Source organism: Aythya fuligula, chromosome 11 (genome assembly GCF_009819795.1).
Source record: "Aythya fuligula isolate bAytFul2 chromosome 11, bAytFul2.pri, whole genome shotgun sequence".
In the NCBI taxonomy this organism is placed as follows: domain Eukaryota; kingdom Metazoa; phylum Chordata; class Aves; order Anseriformes; family Anatidae; genus Aythya; species Aythya fuligula.
Window position 1 is genome coordinate 12,343,087 of NC_045569.1, and position 17,888 is coordinate 12,360,974.

Consider the following 17,888-nt stretch of genomic DNA (forward strand, 5'->3'; position numbering starts at 1 on the left):
AATTCAAGCCTAAATTCTGCTAAACACTTCAACTTTATCTTTTGATTTCTTTTTTTTTTTTTTTTTCTTCCTGACATTTTTTTTCCATGGATAAAAATTATTATCAATAATTATGTACATATCAATGTACATATCATTATGTATAAGCCACCTTCGTGAAGGGTCATTAGCTCCATCTTCTTGGCTTCTACTAAGCAAATATTAGCGTTATAGGTGAAGTCTTGGAGAGTTTCAGTATAGGAGTTACAAATGAAAGATATTATGTCTTTTTATTATTATTATTATTTGAAATACTTTTCCCATTGAACCAATGGAAATCATCAGGAGATAACCAGCGTCTGTTTATCAGTATGACAAAGTCAGAATGCTTTCTAGAAATAAACAGTTTCAATTGAGACACATTTCTCATCTCCAAAAAAATGTATATTCTCTTCTGAATAGCTCAGTTAGGGCTCTGTTTTCTGGAGGGCTTTCTTCTTCCTTAGAGGATGGCTGAGCAATTTTTTTTCTCTTGCATACGATGTGCCATACGAATTGAGCTTATCTGTTTTCCAGTACATTATGCAATTTAATGGATTTATTTACTAAAGCACATTTACTACTACTACAATTAAAAAAAAAAAAAGGTCAAAATTTCAAAGGGTTTTTAGATTATCAAAGTAAATATGTTGGAACAACCTTTCCTAAATTCCATTTTTTTGGTACAACTGTGCTGAACTGTCTCTGAAGTTCTGGTTGTCATTAAAAAAAAAAAAAAAAAAAAAAAAAAAGTACATTCAGATGTGCTGCTGTCAGGTCAAATTAAAATCATTTATTCAAAGTAATTATAAATCTGAAATTTGGTTTATGTTTCAGAGACCCTTGAAGACTTTTTGTGTGGTACTAAATGCTTTCCACATGCAGTAATGGAAGTGTTAATTTGATGTACAGGCTAAGTGAAGTTAGTTCCAGGGCCTATGTTGTCCAACGATGTAAAGATCTGTCCACATATTTACTGTTGTTTGGTATTGCTGCTTTTAAACGATGTCGAGTTGAGCTACTATGTGTGAAGGAATTATGTGTGAGCTGGAACAAAATATCTGTGCTCCTGAGTAGATCTAACATTTTTATAAAGTCACAAATGCTACAATTGGCTATCTGTGTCAAGAATGTTTTGTGATTAAAAGGTTCGAGTAACTTATATTGGAATAAAGTTTTGTTTTGTTTTGTTTTTTGGTGAAACTACAAGGCAGCAAATAATTGCATCAATTTCATAACAAGTAAAGAGGAATGCGGCAAGGTTACAGATCAAAGCATGACCTTTCTTTCTAAATTTCCATACTGAAATTAAGTTCAACCATAACTATTTAAAAATCAGGATCATTTACTTTAGATCTGAACTCCAAAAATTAGTATGGCTTGACAAATGAAGTAATTTTGTAGCAAAAGAAAAACATCATTATCTGAAATACTTTCATCATCTTTATTTGTTTCATTAAACAAGTTAAGGAAATCAATACTTCATTTTGACTATACCTATTTGTAAACACAGAAATCAGATTTGGAATGTGAACTGATTTTAGTTTAATTCTGTTTACTTTAAAGCAAATTTGTATTTTAACAAGTAAATGCTTGACTTTAAACAAGGACTGTGTGCTGGTGGGTCTGCTATCCATTCACTTCATTGCTTTAAAGGCATTACTGTTTAATGTAAAGGGTTGGGTTTTTCATTCGTTTTTGTTTGTTTGTTTATAATTTCCTTAATTGTTTTATTCTAGCCTGAGAAATTGTAGGAAATACCATAATTACAATTGTCAGCTCAGTCAGCAGTTTGGAAATGTGTATATTATCATGCAGTCTAAATGTATAATCAAGTATATGGTATTTTTTTCCAAAGAATCTCAGCGCAAGATAAATGATGGGTGTTTACTCATTATATATATTTGCAGTCCTCTTTGAAACTATAATCTTGCAATGGGAAATTTTAGTGGAATGTGCGTTAGGTCACTTTATTGCTTTCCTTCCATTTTCTTCTAAAAGCAGACATAAAGTTTCCTTCTTTGAACTGCTAGTCTTTTTTCCTAAAAGAACGCAATGGACTGTCCTGGTACTTGTTTTACTGCTCAGTGATTCAGCAGTAAACCATCGAGATGCTTCTTGTGTCAAAAGGCACTTATTGCATTTAATATCCTATTGCATGATTGTGTCCCTTGGGGAGGGAATTTTGATATAACATTTTTAATAATATAGCTGAGTTTTCTTTCATCTGATCAGAAAGTTACGCTAAATTTACCCCCAGACTGTTGTGAGCCTAGAAGGAAAACTACAATAAAACTATGAATTAACTCCTTTGTATTGAGGAACTGAATTGAAGTGTCTGCTTGCTAATCCCTAGCACATTTAGGTAGATTTTATAGGTAATTTCTTTGAAACTCATGAAGAAACTAGGACAGACACTTCTAAAGTCTATTGGATTCTAGTGATCTTTAGAGACTGAGCTGAAGGAAAACACATTAGGAAAGAGGAAATGTAATATAAAAAAATGTTGAATTATCTTTTCATGTAAAGTGATTAGAAAGTACTGAGAACAGCTAAAATTGTGCAAATACTCTACAATATTCTGGTTTTTGTACAACCAATTTCACTCTGCTCAGAAGCAAATATGAACAATTGAGGGGGAAGTGCACAATTACAGAGGAGATGAGGAGGCTCACCGGCAATCTGTGCTAACATGTGGACTGTATTATGGAAAAAGTTGATGAAATCTCAACTAGAATGTAGTCTGTGTCTTGATTTACATTCCCTTTTCTTCCAGAAACAGTTTCTAATATAGAAAGGTCAAGTTCTGCCCTTAGATGTTTCTCTGCAGTGCCCATGAGACTCAAGAGAAACATGCTTTAAAAATCTCATGCAATAAATGTATAATACAAGGCATTCTTAAGCCATAGTAGCTACGTACTTGTCCAAACTCCCTACAGTTACCATCATTTAATCCCAGTAATTTGTAAAACATTTTACAATATCTTGAATATAAAAGGCATGCTATTGTGTCTGAATTTACTCCTACCGAATATCAATTCCAGCTTGCAGAAGTCTTTTTTTTTTTTTAAGTTAGTAGTGGAAAGATAGATATTGATGCTTAAAGTGTACATGGGAACCATGAACCAGTATTAGTCATTCTAATAGGTAATTGTGTGGTAATGGTATAACATTTTTCCAGGCTTATTGTAGGTAATGGGCAAAGGAGAATTCTGTAGGCAGATTTGAAAGAGAATGATAATTGGTATGGAGCTACTTTCATTAATTTCTTGATGAGTTTAACATTATATGGCAAATATACTTTGCCCTTCTCTTTGTTTTAGTTGGCTATTAGCCTACTTATCTTAAGGAAAAACTGAAAATGTCTAAGAGTAAGTAGTATTTTTAAGGTGGGCTTGTGAATTTATTTCCTCATACACAGTTTTAAAAGCACCTTTAAAAAGTATTTATTTTAAAATGTCTCTCACCAGGGAGAAAAATATTTGTTTTACAGTCCAAAGAAGATTATAAAGGTCTTGCTTTCTCTAAACTCCCTTTGAAACAAAGGGCACGTGCTAGTTTTTAAGATTCCAGATTGTGTAGTTTTACAGAAGTTTGCATCACACCTCTTAGCTGAATTATGAATGAGCTTGCATGGCCTTTCTTCACTGATGCATAGTGCAGTGCCTGGAGCATTTAAACCAGGAGGCTTTGCAAATTGTTAAATCTTAATCTCTCTAAACAAACAACGTTGATAAGAAATGATATATGTCAGTGGAGACAGAACCTTACTGGGAAGATTAACTTTAGCTCTTGGCTTTACTTAGCTCCTTACAGTGTCAAAGCTCGATGTGTCTCCATTCCAAAGCAGCCAAGGATTCTTAAGTGGTGATATCATCAGTGAGAGAAGATAAAGATCCACTGAATTGATGTGTTGGGGCTAGTAACAATGTGGCAGAAGTTAAAAATTAAACAACTTTCATTTTTCTTTGTTTGATTTTTTTACACTGCAAATTCAATGATTTCCTTATCTGATTGAAAAGGTTATGCATACTGCGGGTGTCTGCTTCATTTTTTGCATCTGGGAAGAACATTAAATGCTGAATATTTCTACATCAAAAGAAACTAATTACATCTATCTTGAAATTGATCTATTATATATTCAGATCTTTAGAACTGAATTCAGCTGGAAGAGTGTACTTCATATTTAAAGGCTGAAAAGTTAGTGTCTAATTCATGCTGGTTACAAGGAGGACGCAAAAAACAAAAAGTATATAGAGACTTGTCTTAAATCTACTTCATTGATGATTTCAGTCATTATGTCCTTATCTATTTCTATCATGTTTTTATCTTGTGGTAAAAACACTGGTGATGCTTACTTGATTTAGTATTCTTATCTTCTAGAGTGAGTAATAGTTATAAAGGGCTCAACAGAAGAAGGACCTTTATGAACCTAACATTCTCCGTCTGTGTAGGCATACTCCCTGATGCACACCATAATTTGGTCTACTTTTAAATGACAAAACTAAACTCAGAAAATCTTCCTTAATATGATTTTATAGGCTCATAGTATGTTCCTTGTCTATTAACAGGGAATCTTAACTTCAGTATCTATTTTCTACCTGTGGATTAATAGTTACTTTTGAAATAAGAACTTTAATATTTTGATGGATGTTTGTTGCTGGTCACTGAGGATGATTTATCAGAGTAATCTGAATATATCTGTATCTCTGTAAAAAGAAAGCATCAAGTTACGTTTCCTTAAATGTGGATGATGTTCGTGACATATGCTCCCAACAGTCAGTTTGGTAAACAGCTGTGTGTAGGTTTGGCTTCTTTAAGACGAGAGAATTTGTAATCTTTTAAAAAATGTAAATAATTTTGATATTTACAAAACATTTTGTATCTTGCATGTTTCTTTAAAAGATGGTGTCAAGTTCCTACTAATGCTACTCTGTCAGGGTGTTTCCATCTTAGTGTTGAGCATTTTGAAATTACCTTTCTTTCAGGGCAGTCCTTAGCACCTGGAGCCAGAGCCCTGGAGAGTGGTATTTCTTCGGTGTCAGTTGTTATTGAAATCCAGTAGAGTTCAGGTCCTATGGTACTTTAGTGAAATGTAGTAAATGGGAATGCTTTTTCAAAACAAAAAATATTATTCTGCAGCAGGAGCAAGCATTTAGATACAAATTAAAAAATAATCCAGTCTGATACTTACTGTAAAGTCTCATATGGTATCCCTTGGTAGGCTTGACTTTGCAGCATGGATAGCATGCTTTGTGGTCCTCTATGCTGTAATCCCCTTAATCTCAAAAGGACTGTGTACAATTTAAAAAAAAAAAAAAAAAAAAAAAAAAAAAAAAAAAAAGATATATACAGTAGTAATTTTTTAGTAGGTATCACTTTTTGTCATACATTACAAAATCTGTAAAGGTTATCTTACTGGGTAGAAAAGGCTTACTACCAAGTACAATGTTACACAGTATATAGCAAAATATGTGAAATTTCCAATAAGGTATTTTTAATAAATTGTCTTTTAAGTTTACACACTCCCCAGAAGAGTCAGAACTAGCATTTTCTTTTGTACAGAAATTAGGTGACATACCACAGGCAGAGTTAATAAAGTAAAGAAGTTTCCTGATCAAGTAAATTCTCAGATTAAAAAATTCCTATAGATACTGTAACTCTAGTTTCTCATAAAAATAAATTAAACCAATCTGCAACGAACTGCCTAATGTCATATTTATTTAGTAGTGTGACAGACTGTGTACTTCGTAGGCTAGATTGTTCTTTGAGAGATGACTATTCAAAAGTACTTGCAGTGCTTTTTAGTACTTAATTCTTAGCTAACCAAAAACATAAGAACAGTAGCTTTTCTCATCTTCCTTGCTTAGGCATTCTGTTCTTCTCTTTGGTTCCTTTCTTTTTGAAAGTTAATTTACAACAAAAGAAAAGTGAAGCAAAATGGTTGTGTTATAGTGACATATTTCTTCAAGGGCTGAACAGGATAAAATCTTAAACTTGTGTTTGCTTCCCATTTTTAACTTTGGAGTGGCTTTAAGTCCATTCAACTAGGTAACATTAATATGCACTTGAGATCTGTGATGTCCAGTAGAATGTATAAAATTCAGTGGGAATAAACAGTAAGTAATATATCAGCAAAATAGCAGAATTCTTTCATTGTAATTTTATATGGTACATTGGAATTAGTTATGCTACATCTTCATGTAATATTATTCAGAAAATATGTTAGCAGTTGCTTTTAATTATGTAATGCAAAAATCGCCGAAGAAGTTTAATATTTATAGTTTTTTTTCCAACATTCATTACCAATAATTTCTAAATTAAATAGATTATCAGGGTTGGACACTGCTGTATGCTAGCTCACACAGTTAAGCAATTAAAGGTTGTAAACTTAATAGATTTTATTGGAAAGTGGGAGATCTTTTGAATTTTAGCATATTACTCTAGCCAGACAAATAAAAATTTTATACTTTTACCTTCAAATGTAAAACAAAAGAGTAGACAGATTTAAGTTTTCTTTAAGGTAATAAGAATATTGTAAAATCTGTCAAGACTGAGTCTGTCTGAAGTAAGGTTTGGTGGCTTGATTTCTCTGGTTCACATTACACTGTGCAAAGAAGCTGTTCACCTCCCACTCTAAATCATTTTCTTTTTACCAGCTGGAGAAGCTCAGAATAAAACTGACCATCCCTTTACTCAGTCCCTAGTGATTGTGATGATCCAGCATTTGTTTTTCATTCAAACCACATGTTGAATAAGTGAAAAAGAGGAAATACATGCTGGTCATAGGTCAGGTGCAACACAGAGTTTATACAGATTTATTTTCTTTGTAGCATCTGCTATTCTGCATTTAAAGCCATTGAATGTTGTTCTGCTTCCAGTTATTTTTGAAGCAAGTTTTCTTAAATAGTGACATTTTAGATTTTGGCATATCCTACTGGGCAGACACTTGGCCTTTTTAGCTGTAGAAACAGCCTGATTCTGCAGATGATAACTCCGCAGCAGACAGGCTCTTCAAAATTTAAACTCCCTCATGATCTCATAGGGTGGAAGCTGACTCCCTTTGTTTCTGGCCTCAAATAGAGAAGACCAAGCCAAAAAAAGAGCCTGGAACAGAATTAGGGTGATAATGGAGGGCTGGGGTTAAGAGCTTCTCTGCTTTTCCTTACTCTGGTATGTAAGGGAGAGCGAGGAGCAGGGAGCATGAATCCCTCCCTGCAATCTCTAAATGCAAATTTAATTTTTAAGGGGGTACTGATTATGACCTAAAGGTTTCAGTTTTCTTGTAATAAGTTACATGTGCATTTAATTTATACTCCAATAGAAGTATTGTAATGCTCGTTACATATGGTTGAGGGAAAATCAAGAGAAATGACTACATGTATCAATATCAGCTTTATTTGTTATCTTTATTATTCACCCACTTGTGGTAGTGTTTTTATAGCTCTGACTAAATTATAAATGATGTTCTGTTATTTAGGAATCTGAAGGCAATAATTGCAAATTACCTGAAATGTGCCAGCCAGCCAATACTAAACATGCACATACAGTAGCTGTTTTGCAGAATTATAGCTAGTATTTTTTCTATATATTTTCTTATCACTACAATTTAGGCTATTATCTCCAACTTGCCTGCTTTTTTAAATACATTAGGGTTAGAATTGATAGCTTGCTATCTGTGAATTTAATTTTACAAGATGACGGTTACAGAAAAGGGGAATCCTAAATGGATGGGGGTTGAGCATTCTTTACAATAGGAGTAATTAGCACGAGAGGAGCTTGCTGAGAGAGGCTGTGGAGTGTTTATCATTGAAGGTTTATAAAACTTTACTGGACAAAGTCCTGAACAACCTGATCTAACTTTCACGTTAGCCCTGCTTTGAGCTGGAGGTTGAACTAGATGACCTTGACCTCTTGCAATCTAAATTTTTCTAAGTTTAAACCACCAAAACTAAGTCTGAGCTGTACAAAGGTTTGAGCATTTTACAAGTGGAAAAAGTCCTCATATTCTTTCTTTTCTTGAGTTTATATTTTAAAAAGCATGCATTTAATAAGCAGAGGGAAAGCAGTAGGAACTGTGAGACTGGATATCAGATATCACACCAGAAACTTGAGTATTCAGATTGTGCACATATATTTTAACAAATAGTTTATAGTAAAGTTTATTGTTGTCAGTAAGGAGTTTTTAATTCTGATTTTTTAATTAGAATATTTTTCTTTTTTGACGTTTATGATCACTTTTAGTCTCTTTTCATATGACACTATATTTTTTGTTCTTTTTCCCTCTAATTTCTATTAGGAATAGGAGGCCTGCAAGATGTTGTGCTAAAGTCTGCAACTTTGTCAACTTCACCAGCTTGTCCACCATTTACACCTCTCAACTTTGAGGCTACACCAATTGTGCGAGTAGCTGTGGAACCAAAACATCCAAGTAAGTTTTAAAGGAGAATTCAATGTGATAGCAATTCAGCCTTCCACCCTTGGTGATGCTATTGATTGAGCTAGTTTATGATCTATCCATTAAATCAGAGAACAGTCCAGTATAAACCAAATATATGTTATCTAGATGGCATTTTATTGTCCTTGTGAATTCTAGCTGGTTTGCTCATGTCTCTGTAAGTGGGGACATACAGATGCAGTTATTGTGCTTTTTGTGGTCTTTTTAGCTTTATCACAAGTAAGACACTATGTGACACTAAAATTTCAGTATTCATTTACTGTGAAGGTAAATATACCTTTGGGTTTTTCACTTTTGCCGATGTTCTCCTATGCTATATCATCAAACTCGTGGTACAAATTTGCAGTATTGCTTCTAATTGATTTCTGACCCCTGCCCCCATCCGTAGTGTATCTCTGTGTTTCAATTTCAGTCCAATTTCCATTTCTTGTTGTTAGTAAAACCAAAGTGACTGGCTTCCTATTTAGGTACAAAATCCACTAACATTAAAATTACATTATTTATTCATTTGTGATAGGACAGCCTAGCAGCTATTCGTCCTAGGTATATGAGTAATGGGTAATCATATATTGCACATCCTTGTTTGTTAAAGCAGTTCTAGAAGTATTGAGTTTCTAGTTGTATTGAGTGTGATATTAAGTTGAAAATGGTATTGGAATGTAACTACTGCACAATTTTGGTGTTTTCTCTTTTTTTTTTTTTTTTTTTTTTCCCCGTTAAGGACATTAAGTCTTTACATCATTAATGTCTCCTTCCTGGTAACTTCTAAATTGTATGATTTGAGAGTGATTTGAAGTTGTTACAGAGACAGAAGTCTCAAAGTAGCTATACCTGTAAAAGTTTCCTTAAAATCTCCTGTTGGTTGCAGTATCAGGAAGATAAGCAAAATTAGGCCATGGCAGGCACAGCTTGAAAGTAATCAATTGTTCAGTGAGCTGCATGTAGTCTTCATGAGGCTCTAGCATGTCATCCCATGTGTGTGCCTGTATGGTTACCATAAACTCTGAAAGAAAGAAAAGCTCTTCTTCCTTCTCAGGGTGGTTAAATGCAGAGTACGAATGTGAAGCTCTTTGTTTAGTTATGATGGCCATGTAAAATGACACTGTTGGTTTTTTTTACTTGTTTATTTTTTATGTCTGGTTTTATTTTCTATGTCTGGTTACTTTTCTTTTATGCACTCAGAAGCTTAGCATTAAATATATAATATTTCTTTTAATAGCCTCCAAGTGAATGACAAGTATAATGTCACTCTTTCTTCTGAATATGAATATGCATTCCTAGTAAGCTTGTGGATATTCTTTACCCCATATGTAAAATAAGAAAAAGGAAACATAATTAGTTAAATATATATATATATATATATATTAATTATGAAAGGCTGCTGACATGCTGGTTTTGTGCATAGATACAGACCAACCAGCTGTGACTGTTCATTTTTCACTAACTGTAAGGCAACTCTTTTTAAACATCTTTGTTTTAGGGACATCTGTGTTTTGGTTCACTGAAAACTGCACACATTCCTGATCGTTTTCCCCTTTTCAGGTTATAATAGCATTAAATTTTTTCAGTGGCTTCCAGACAGTTTAAATCCTCCTTGTACTTCATTCACTCTTTCATGCCTTCTAAGCAGTTCATATGGGGGATGGTATACTAATTCTATTGTAAACTCCATTAAATAAAAACAAGCAATCCATTCAAATGCATACCACAGTTTTGATTGTACAATGGAAATTTTGTTATCAGTACCCAAATTCTTGGTGACAAACTATAGGTATAGCTTATGTCTTCAGTTGATGCTGTTACTGTTTTCTCAATATAAGAATATCTTACTTCAAGTGTTCCTTTAGTATTGCTGTGTTAATAATACCTTATTTTGCCAGGTGATATGCCTCAACTGGTGAGAGGAATGAAGCTTTTAAACCAAGCTGATCCGTGTGTCCAAGTTTTAATCCAGGAGACAGGAGAGCATGTGCTAGTGACAGCAGGAGAAGTTCATCTTCAGCGTTGCTTGGATGACCTGAAAGAAAGGTTAGAGGTGCTAGGAGGAAGGAATATTTTTTATTAAGTAACTGTGCATTGTATTTCTTTGACAGTTTGATGCATCTGTCTTTGATTTATATTTTGGTAAAAGAGCAGCCTAATCCACCAACAGCTTTTACCCTTGGTTCGTAAGTGTATCTTTTCTAGTTATAAAGTTACGTGCAGTTGGGCAAAATTGACTAGTTCCACATTTTTAGGAAACTTAAGCACCTTCTGAGCACTTGAAAGAAGTTATAAATTGCAGTAGCTTCAAGATTCCAATTAAGAACACAATATACAATTGGTACAAAATAAAAACTTTGAGGGGAATTAGGTCTGGCAACTGAACTCTCAAAAATTAGGAAACAACAAGATAAAAATTGTATGTGCACACTTTTATCCTGTTCCTTTGCACTTGGCACTGATTTTTGAAAACGTTAATCTGTGCTCTTACTCATGACCATGGTTTTTCAAACCATAAATGAATACATGTAGTTTCTTACAATGTTTCTTCAAATGGTGAAAGAACAGTAGTCTGTACAGTCCTTTCCTGTACCTTATTTACAAAAAAAAATATCTGTGATACTTCTGTCTCATGTGTATTTACTGCCAAAAACCAAACTTGGTGATAGATGGTTGATTGTCTCTCGTACTGTGCCCATATCACTTTTAGTTAATATCAGACAGTGCTAACTTCCTATGGAAGTTAGATTGGATCACTTACAAAATTGAATACATGTTCTTACTGTTATCCTCATTATTACTTAGTGCAACATGTTTCTACCACTTCTGAAAACAGATGTGCTTTTTATTGAAACACCTCACTGGAATATAATATGTCAGAATAAAGACAGTTGTGTCTTCAGCAGCAGTTAGCATAGCATTTTACCCCAAGATGTGTAAATGCCTTTATATTGACAGTGGTCCAACTCTTGACTAAATATTTAGTAAAATAGTTGTTATTGATAATTGATGGGAAAAAACCTGTTCAGTTTACACAGTGCTGCGTCTTTTATGGAACATCGTGCTGTAAGAACAGCTGTGCTAGTTCAAATCAAATGTCCATCTAGCTCAGAGTCAGGTCTCCAGCAGAGTGGCCTAAAGCAGATGTCTGGGGAAGAGTAAAATTAAAGTAACCATATAAAAAAATCCCCTACTGATACTTTCCTGGACCTTAATCATTTTCAGTTCAGGGACAGTTCAGGGCCTGTTGTGGTTTGGTTATCAGTTGATCCCTGTCAGCCTTCCTTACACCCCTCATGATTTTGTAGACCTCTGTCATATCCTTGAAACATCTGAAGACTACTTGTACTTTCATACCTTTGATCATCCTTATTCTCATTTTTTTCTAGTTCTATTATATTTCTTTTGAGGGGAAAGAACAACAGTACATAGTTTTCAAGATGTGAGTGAACCAGTGATTAATCCAGTGGCATGAATGTTTTTTCTTTTGTTTTATTCTGTTCCTTTCTTTTTTGAAGTACATGATGTTTTTAGGACTTTATGAGTTTGAAGTGCATTATCTGGTCATCTGTCTTGTAGTCATATTTGTTCATGAAGATCTGTTTCATGTTAAGGCCACTGTCTTACCTTCCTCCTCCCCCATTTTAAAAGCAATTTTAAAATTTAAGCTAATCTTAAAACTTTGTTTTATAGGTTTGCAAAGATAGAGATTAGTGTATCAGCACCTATCATTCCATTCCGAGAGACAATAACAAGACCTCCAAAAGTCGATATGGTAAATGAAGAAATAGGAAAACAGCAGAAAGTTGCCGTCATACACCAAACAAAAGAGGAGCAAAATAAAATTCCTGAAGGAATTCAGGTTGATTCAGATGGGCTTGTTACAATATCTACTCCCAATAAGCATGCTACTCTCAGCGTAAGAGCAGTGCCACTTCCTGAGGAGGTAACTCGACTTCTTGAAGAAAACAGTGACTTGATTCGAACTGTGGAACAACTCAACACATCTCTGAATGAAGATAAAAAAACTCATGAGATAAATCAGAAGACTATTGATAGGATCAAGGAATTCAAGCAAAAATTAGAGCAAAATCTGCAGGGAAGAAAGTGGAGAAATGCTGTTGATAATATCTGGTCATTTGGACCACGGAAGTGTGGGCCTAATATCTTGTTATATAATTTTGAGGGCTACACAAAGTCTGTGTGGCAGTGCCTTGGGAATGCTGTGAAAGAAACCAGCAAATACAGAGACTTTGACAACAGCATAGTAAGTGGATTTCAGCTGGCTACACTTTCAGGTCCCATGTGTGAAGAACCCCTTATGGGTGTGTGTTTTATAGTGGAAAAATGGGAAATTAGTAAAGTTGGAGAGATGCTGTCAACTAGACGTCAAGATTCAGGGGAATGTGATGCCGTAGAACAAAATGAAGATACTGTTTCTTTAACAAGCAGTTGTACAGTTGAAGTCTGTGGTGAGAATGAACACCAGGACAGCAGTGAAAGTGTTCCAAAGTCACCTGAGAAAGTTAGTAAAAACAAGGGAGAAGTTTTACTTGCGGATTGTTATGGTCCTTTCTCTGGACAATTGATTGCCACCATGAAAGAAGCTTGTCGTTATGCTTTGCAAGCAAAACCACAGAGGCTTATGGCAGCAATGTACACATGTGAAATTATGGCTACTGCAGAAGTTTTAGGTAAGAGAAAACGAACCTTTGTCAAGAACTTGTTTTCTGAACATATATAGAATCTGACTGATTCAGAAAGTAGAACTAGATTAAAAGATTTGCCTGAGTTTTTTTGTAGTTATCTAGTAGATTTCTACAATGACTCTGTGAAGTTTGTGGTGTTTGTATTCTGACTGAAAATTCTGAATTCTCTCTTATCTGAAACCTACATAAATAAGATCACTAAATGTTTTTGGAAGTGCAAGATACAAAATGTTGCCTTATGGAATTTTGTAATACCAACTTCAGTAGGTAAACACAACAACATGGTGTTTCATATTTTAAGCATCATTTCTATGAAGAAATATGAAGAAATGTGTCCTTTTTGTGAAATAAGTACAGAATCTAAATTAATATATGCTAGTATATGCAAGTCAGTGTGGCTTAAAACTGATGTTTTAAACTAATTTAATAATTGACATAGGAGTAAATTAGGAAAAATATAGAATCTTAAATAATTATTACAGTCCAGTTGATAGATTTTCTTGCTAACATTGGCATCCTTCTGGTATGCAAGTTGCTCATTTTGCAAACCCAGTGCATACCAGCTTTGTGTCACTTATTACCTTACCACTTGCACCTACTTAAACTTGTTTTTATGACCTACTTATAACACCACTTAATTTACTCTAACATTTGTTCATGGAGTTTTCCATGGGAGTTTCTTGCACACTGAATTTGATCCAATATATTGAGATTTTATTTAAAACTAATTTCCATTGTGTTTAAGCTATCAAGAAATTTACTTTGAGCATACTACTCATTACAGAAGTTATAGTACACCCCACACATGAAAATGAAAGATTTGGTTATTTGTTGTAAAAATCTGTTGTCATGCACACAAGCATGATAGCAGTTACATAAAACAAATTGGTCTGCACAGCAACATTTACAATTGTATGTTGTGAAAAGAAATGCCTTTGGATGATCAACTGTTTTGTACAGGTTTATGATCCTATTTTTTTTTGGGGGTGCTCTTTAGTAGGCCTGGCAAAAGTTGCCCTTCAGTAAGCTTATCACATTACCTTAAACTGCCACATATAACTTCTACATTTTTAAACTGTCTTTAATTATTTTTTAACATGTAAGGATGCCCAACAAAGTCTAACTTTTGATATGTTACATTACTATTAGAGCAGCACCTACTTCAGACCGTAAGCAAGCATATGCATTTTAAATCACAAAACCACAACCCTAAATTGCTGTTTTCAAAAAACACCCACTATGCATGATTGTTTATAGTGATGTGATTGACATGCATTGTCTTACCAGTTGTGCCGTAAAACAAAATGGAAATGTGGCTTTCTAATACATACATATGTTTTTAAGGAGGGCAACTTGGATGTGTAAGCAGATCAGTTTAATGAATGTGAGTTAAGTGGTGATAGCTGTGAGCATGCACTTGTTCATTACAAATCTATTATTATGGAAGTTTAAGTTATTACCTTGCATCCTCATGAGGGCGAGGGAAGAGTGTGCTTGCTATCCAGTAGGACTTGGCAGTTGACATGATAAAACACTGGCTTTTTTAACTTTAGTTCTTTCAGTTGGTGTTCCATACATTGATAATGATATTGTTTTCATTTTGCTGATGTGAGAGATAATTAGTTGGGAAAGGATTATAATAGGCTCCGTTGTGGCTTTTGTTTTTGGATTTTGTTAGCTATGCTCGTGTCCTTATTCAAAACATAAAAATAAAATTAAGCCCTAGATCACAGTGCTCTAGGAAGCAAGGCACATTGCTTCATGTTATCTCTAACTTGTATAAGTGAAAACACACAAATTCCAGAATGGAAGAGCAGCTCCTTCTTCCCTATTTGCTGTGTGTATGTTGATCTATAGATTCTTGCAAATGATGAACCCATTGTACTTCCACAGTATTTCTATCCGGTATGAAACTTCTTCTTTTTTTTTTTTTTTTTTTTTTAAACATATAGGGAATGCAGAAATTGTTTAGCATTTTCCCTTGACCTACTGAAAAACGCTGCAGTATAATAAAGTGCTGAACAGGACTTAAATATTTAAGTAGTTGAGCAGAATACATCTTCAAAGCAAGTCTGTATGTACAGATTTATTCTGTATGTTGCAGCACCATGAAACTGTTTTAGAACAGCTATCGTTGTTTTCAAAGTAACTGGTTTTTGAATGGAAAGTTCTTTTAGCATTCCTTGGGAATTGGTGCTGCTAAAACTGCAGATTACTTCAGCTAATTAGCATAGAGGTAGAACTAGTATTTCTCCAGTACACTGCAGCCTTACCATAGTGGTAAAAGACCTCATATAACTTCTTTGTGATAACATTAACTGAGACAATACTCCAGACTACTTGGATGAAATACATGTAGCTGAAAACCATTTAGTAAGATAAATACAGTGTCTTCTGGGTTTTATGTTTTGGAAGAGCAGTCTTCAATGAATTATGGACAGAAAATATGTTCATCTAAAGTGCTTTGTGATAAATGTTGCCTTATCTCATGAATATGTGTGCAAAGTTTTCTAAGTCCTACTTAATTAGAAAAATAAATATTATGAATTATAACATTAATAACCTATAAAGTGGTTTTGGACTTACTTGCTTTAACAAATAGCTTTAATATATACTGTATGGTTCATTCACACTATATAAACAGTGACCATGATGTGATGTTCTTTTCAAAGTGCATGTTTAACTTGAATTTTAAAGCAACAGACACACTGAATTGTGAGCTGTGCTTATATATGACCTTTTCATAGCTGAGAATTTGCTATTCTCTCTGAAATTTTCGTAGGCTTGAAATCGTTGAGTTACGTGAACAAAGACTATAGATGCACAGCAAACTCAGGGACTTATCTTCAGCACACTTTAATCTTTTCGTCATTTGAAATATAGAATCTTAAGTATTTCCTCAATTTCTTCACAAGCAATAAGAAGACTACTGTGCATAGTAAAGGTGAAGTTCAGTCAGAGGAACAGCGAGGAGGTCCTGAGAAGGGCATGAGCAGATAAAAATCATCAGTGATAGCAGAAAGAATACTTCAACCCACGTTTTATTAGAAAAGTACAAACTCTGCAATGATTGCTACTGAACTGATGCTTCGTTACCTGTATTTGACAAGAAGATTTAACTGTACTAGCTATGTGCTTGTGCTAAATTTCCTGATCAAGGACTGGGTCCTATATTTAAAAAATAAAAAGAAACAAACCCATGCCAACTTTTCCTGTGGTATCCCATAGAAGACTTAAATTGTATATGTAAATCAGTGTGTGTGACTGTAGTATTTAATAGTATCTTTCTGTCAAGTCAGAATAGCTAGAAAGTATTATGATAATGCATTATTTCCAGAAAGAGACAATTTTGCCCAGCTGTTTAAAAGCTACCAGTACACTTTAATGTATTGTTAAGTTAAATCTAATATAAAATATTGGAACTTCTTAAGAATTATTATAAACTTGTTCTTCACTCCAAGGTACTTTTAAAATTAATTCGTACATGTAATACTTAACTAATTATTCGTATTTGTGAATGAAGGCATTCCTAAAATATTTTTTCACTATGTAGCTTTTCCTGTGTTTGTGGTTTTTTTTTGGTCTTGGTCAGCAAAAATGTATTTGTTAGCTTTTGTCTGAAGGTCACATAATCTATGAATTTACAAAAACATTTTAAATACAAATTTACCTAATGCCTTCTGTAAAGTTGAACGTGGGTATTTTCAGAGTTATTTTCATCCTACATACAATGTAGTCCAGCTAACTGGATATTTGGGCAGAAAAAAATAAAATCCATTACAAACTTAAGGATGAATTAACTACAAAAATAATGGAATATGTTGAACATAATAAACATGTAATATATGAGATAAACAAGTTTTCTGTGATTTAGAATAGCACTACAATCTTTGGGATACAAATACCATATAGGGATATGGTGAGTTAAACTTTTAAAGGTAGCTAAGAAGTAATGTCTGAAGCACAGTAGTATTACTTAGCAGAGTTTCTTAGCTGGTAATGCTTCTCAAATATTTGCTTGTAAGAACTAAAGCAAGTTAGGCACATAATCTGGCAAAGTGCCTATTATACAATCATATGGCAATTTTTTAAACTGCATGTAGTACAAGCATTGTCTAGATTTATACAGGACTTATAATTTATTAAATATTACTCATATGATTCTGCACATTGTACTGGCAGAGTATGTTGTTTGCGTAAATTTAATTGATTCACCTAAAATTTTACAGGAAGAATTTGAGCCAAAGAAGTGATGTATTTTACTTAATGCTGAAGTTTCCTAAGTAAATATTTATGTATATCTCTTCATGAATATAAATGTATTGGTGAGCTCACTGAAATGATGTCTTTGCAGGTCGTGTGTATGCTGTCTTGTCCAAACGAGAAGGCAGAGTGTTACAAGAGGAGATGAAAGAGGGAACGGATGTGTTTATTATTAAGGCAGTCCTGCCAGTAGCTGAAAGCTTTGGTTTTGCTGATGAAATCAGGAAGAGAACTAGTGGCCTGGCCAGTCCGCAGCTGGTGTTCAGCCACTGGGAGGTAAAAATATCTATTCACTCCATCTGTTTTGGTGATCTATTTCCTGTAGATGTGGCAGACTGGAATAATAAGCGGAAAAGGTTAAGTTTTGGTCAAGACATTTGATTAATTCCTTTTTGAAATGAAGAGGAAAAAGTAACTTTATATTGATCTTATTTGCTTTTATAGATACGCTGTTCAAA

General features: G+C 33.9%; 1 protein-coding gene across 1 annotated transcript in view; it reads left to right on the plus strand.

The window, feature by feature from the left end:
• EFL1 (elongation factor like GTPase 1) overlaps nucleotides 1–17,888 on the plus strand; it is a 71,342-nt gene that overhangs the window by 42,417 nt on the left and 11,037 nt on the right. The window contains exons 16-19 of the mRNA XM_032195200.1: nucleotides 8,318–8,449; nucleotides 10,357–10,504; nucleotides 12,152–13,152; nucleotides 17,522–17,706. Coding sequence (XP_032051091.1) covers nucleotides 8,318–8,449; nucleotides 10,357–10,504; nucleotides 12,152–13,152; nucleotides 17,522–17,706 — 1,466 coding nt within the window. The remainder of the gene's footprint in view (nucleotides 1–8,317; nucleotides 8,450–10,356; nucleotides 10,505–12,151; nucleotides 13,153–17,521; nucleotides 17,707–17,888) is intronic.